Below are 2,003 nucleotides of genomic sequence, written 5' to 3' on the forward strand. Positions count from 1 at the left end.
TTTGTGTTTTCCTTTGTGACTCTATTTATATTTTGTATTTTAATCATGATATAGCATCTACATTTTATGACACTTACTCGTGCTTATTGGTCAAGCATAAAAACAGATGGTTAGGATGAATTTGGGAATATAAGAGTAGAAAGTAGCACTTGTCATAATACTCATAATCAAACCTAAAGAGACATCTAAAGAGGTTCAAAATAGACAAAAAGAGTGCACTAACAAATCCTTATACTTTAACTAAATATTACAATTAAACTGGCATCACTAAAACTTAATTTGCCTTCAGAGGTTATTTTTTAGGGCGTTCGATAATGAACTTGGCTGCCGGTGATGCACGTGGTATTGGCATAAATAACAAATCTCGAAGCATCTTAACTTCTTCATGATCAGAAACAGATGTATTGAGCTCTATTCGTGCTTTTTGAAGCATAGGGGACTTAGCCATGACAAGTTTCACAAACTCCATCTCTGGTGTATAGTTATGGAAACTTATTATCTCCAGTTCTTTAAGATGAGCCATGTTGAGATCCAAATACTCTTGAGGATCAAGCACAGTGTATTGTCTATCAGGACGAATCATCTAATCAGAAAAACATGTCAAAATTGTCGATAAAATTAATATTTATTACCCACATGTGATAACATGTAGTTTATATTTACCTTCAATTTAATGTTCTCCAAATTTGGGGAGCTGTTGATCACACAGAGAATGGAGGAAAGCTCATCGTGTTTATGAAAACACACTTGATCAAGAAAAAGTATCCTCAAGTAGACTAGTGAAGTGGGGAGCTTCTGTGACATACCACCTGCAGTGAAGTGCTTTAACCAGATTCCAAGACAAGGATTAAAAGAAATATTCTTGCATGAGATAAAACTACCAAGTTAAGTATATATAATTACCTTGATATAAACCCTAGAGAACTTCACACCCTGAATTAAAGGTAAACACTTGAACAACTCAACAAATGTAAACTTGTCTCCTCCTGTAAAGTCTGTTCGATGATTTCCAGTCTGCATCAAAATACGCTTGTAAGAATGTATTTAGTTGACAAAGCTACATAAGTAGTTATATGGACCTTACGAAGGTAATTCCCTCAAGTAATGGACAAGCAGTAAGAAATTGCTGAAGCATCTTGGCAGTGATCTTAACATCATAGAATCTTAGGTACTTCAACATACTAAATCCATTAAACATTAATGGAATCTCAATTTTACAAAATAAAAGCTCTAGGCATTCTAATCCTTGCAATGAAAAGAATGAAAACGGTAGCTTGTAAGATTTATAAATCCCAAAATAGAATTTCTTGATATTCTTGCTCCATGAAAGATGAAGTATTATCTGGTCGATCTCATTAGCAATTTCTGCATTACTGATAAAAATATTGAGTTCCGATATCGGACCCTTGTGTAGTAACAAAACATGGAAGATGGCATTGACAAGCTTATATTTTACAATTTCTTTCTCCACATTAGATGATAGTTTAACTATTTTGTCATCAAATACAAGTGTCGGCATGCCTGTCCAGCAATACCTCCATTTCTTTGACAGAATGCTTGTCCTCAATGCATCTCGAATTGGCATAAGACTCAGAACTTTTTCCATTGTATCTTGAGGGAGAGTACTGATCCTGTCCAAACTTTGGTGTTGAGCTTTCATCTCTTGATGAGTACCTCAAGATTGGAAACACCACAAGGATGTAAAGTAAATTCAATTGCAATAAACTCTTTAACTGTATTATGATCAATTAGCCATACATATATAGTATGTTTGCTTCAAACATATATATGAGCTGGGCACTTCAAATTTCAATCCAAGATACAATCAATTGGAACGAAAAGACAAATATACAAATGAAAAAACACATGGTCAAAGATGAATAGTATTAAAATCCTTATTATGCCTACAAGGTCACCACATTTTCTATATCTATATTACAATACATAATTTCCAAAAGTACGCTCTAGAGACTTAGACCACCCCTCAGAAGCATTATATAATT

At 33.8% G+C, this 2,003-nt stretch overlaps 1 protein-coding gene across 1 annotated transcript; it reads right to left on the bottom strand.

Annotated features, from left to right (window-relative positions):
- Nucleotides 1-292: 292 nt before the first annotated feature.
- Nucleotides 293-1,660, bottom strand: LOC111896469 (F-box/FBD/LRR-repeat protein At1g13570). Its single transcript, XM_023892458.1, has 4 exons — nucleotides 1,085-1,660; nucleotides 904-1,014; nucleotides 664-822; nucleotides 293-583 (listed from the first exon to the last, which is right to left on the bottom strand). Exons 1-4 carry the CDS (start codon nucleotides 1,658-1,660, stop codon nucleotides 293-295), a joined length of 1,137 nt encoding a protein of 378 aa, XP_023748226.1.
- Nucleotides 1,661-2,003: the final 343 nt, after the last annotated feature.

Source organism: Lactuca sativa, chromosome 4 (genome assembly GCF_002870075.4).
Source record: "Lactuca sativa cultivar Salinas chromosome 4, Lsat_Salinas_v11, whole genome shotgun sequence".
NCBI lineage: Eukaryota > Viridiplantae > Streptophyta > Magnoliopsida > Asterales > Asteraceae > Lactuca > Lactuca sativa.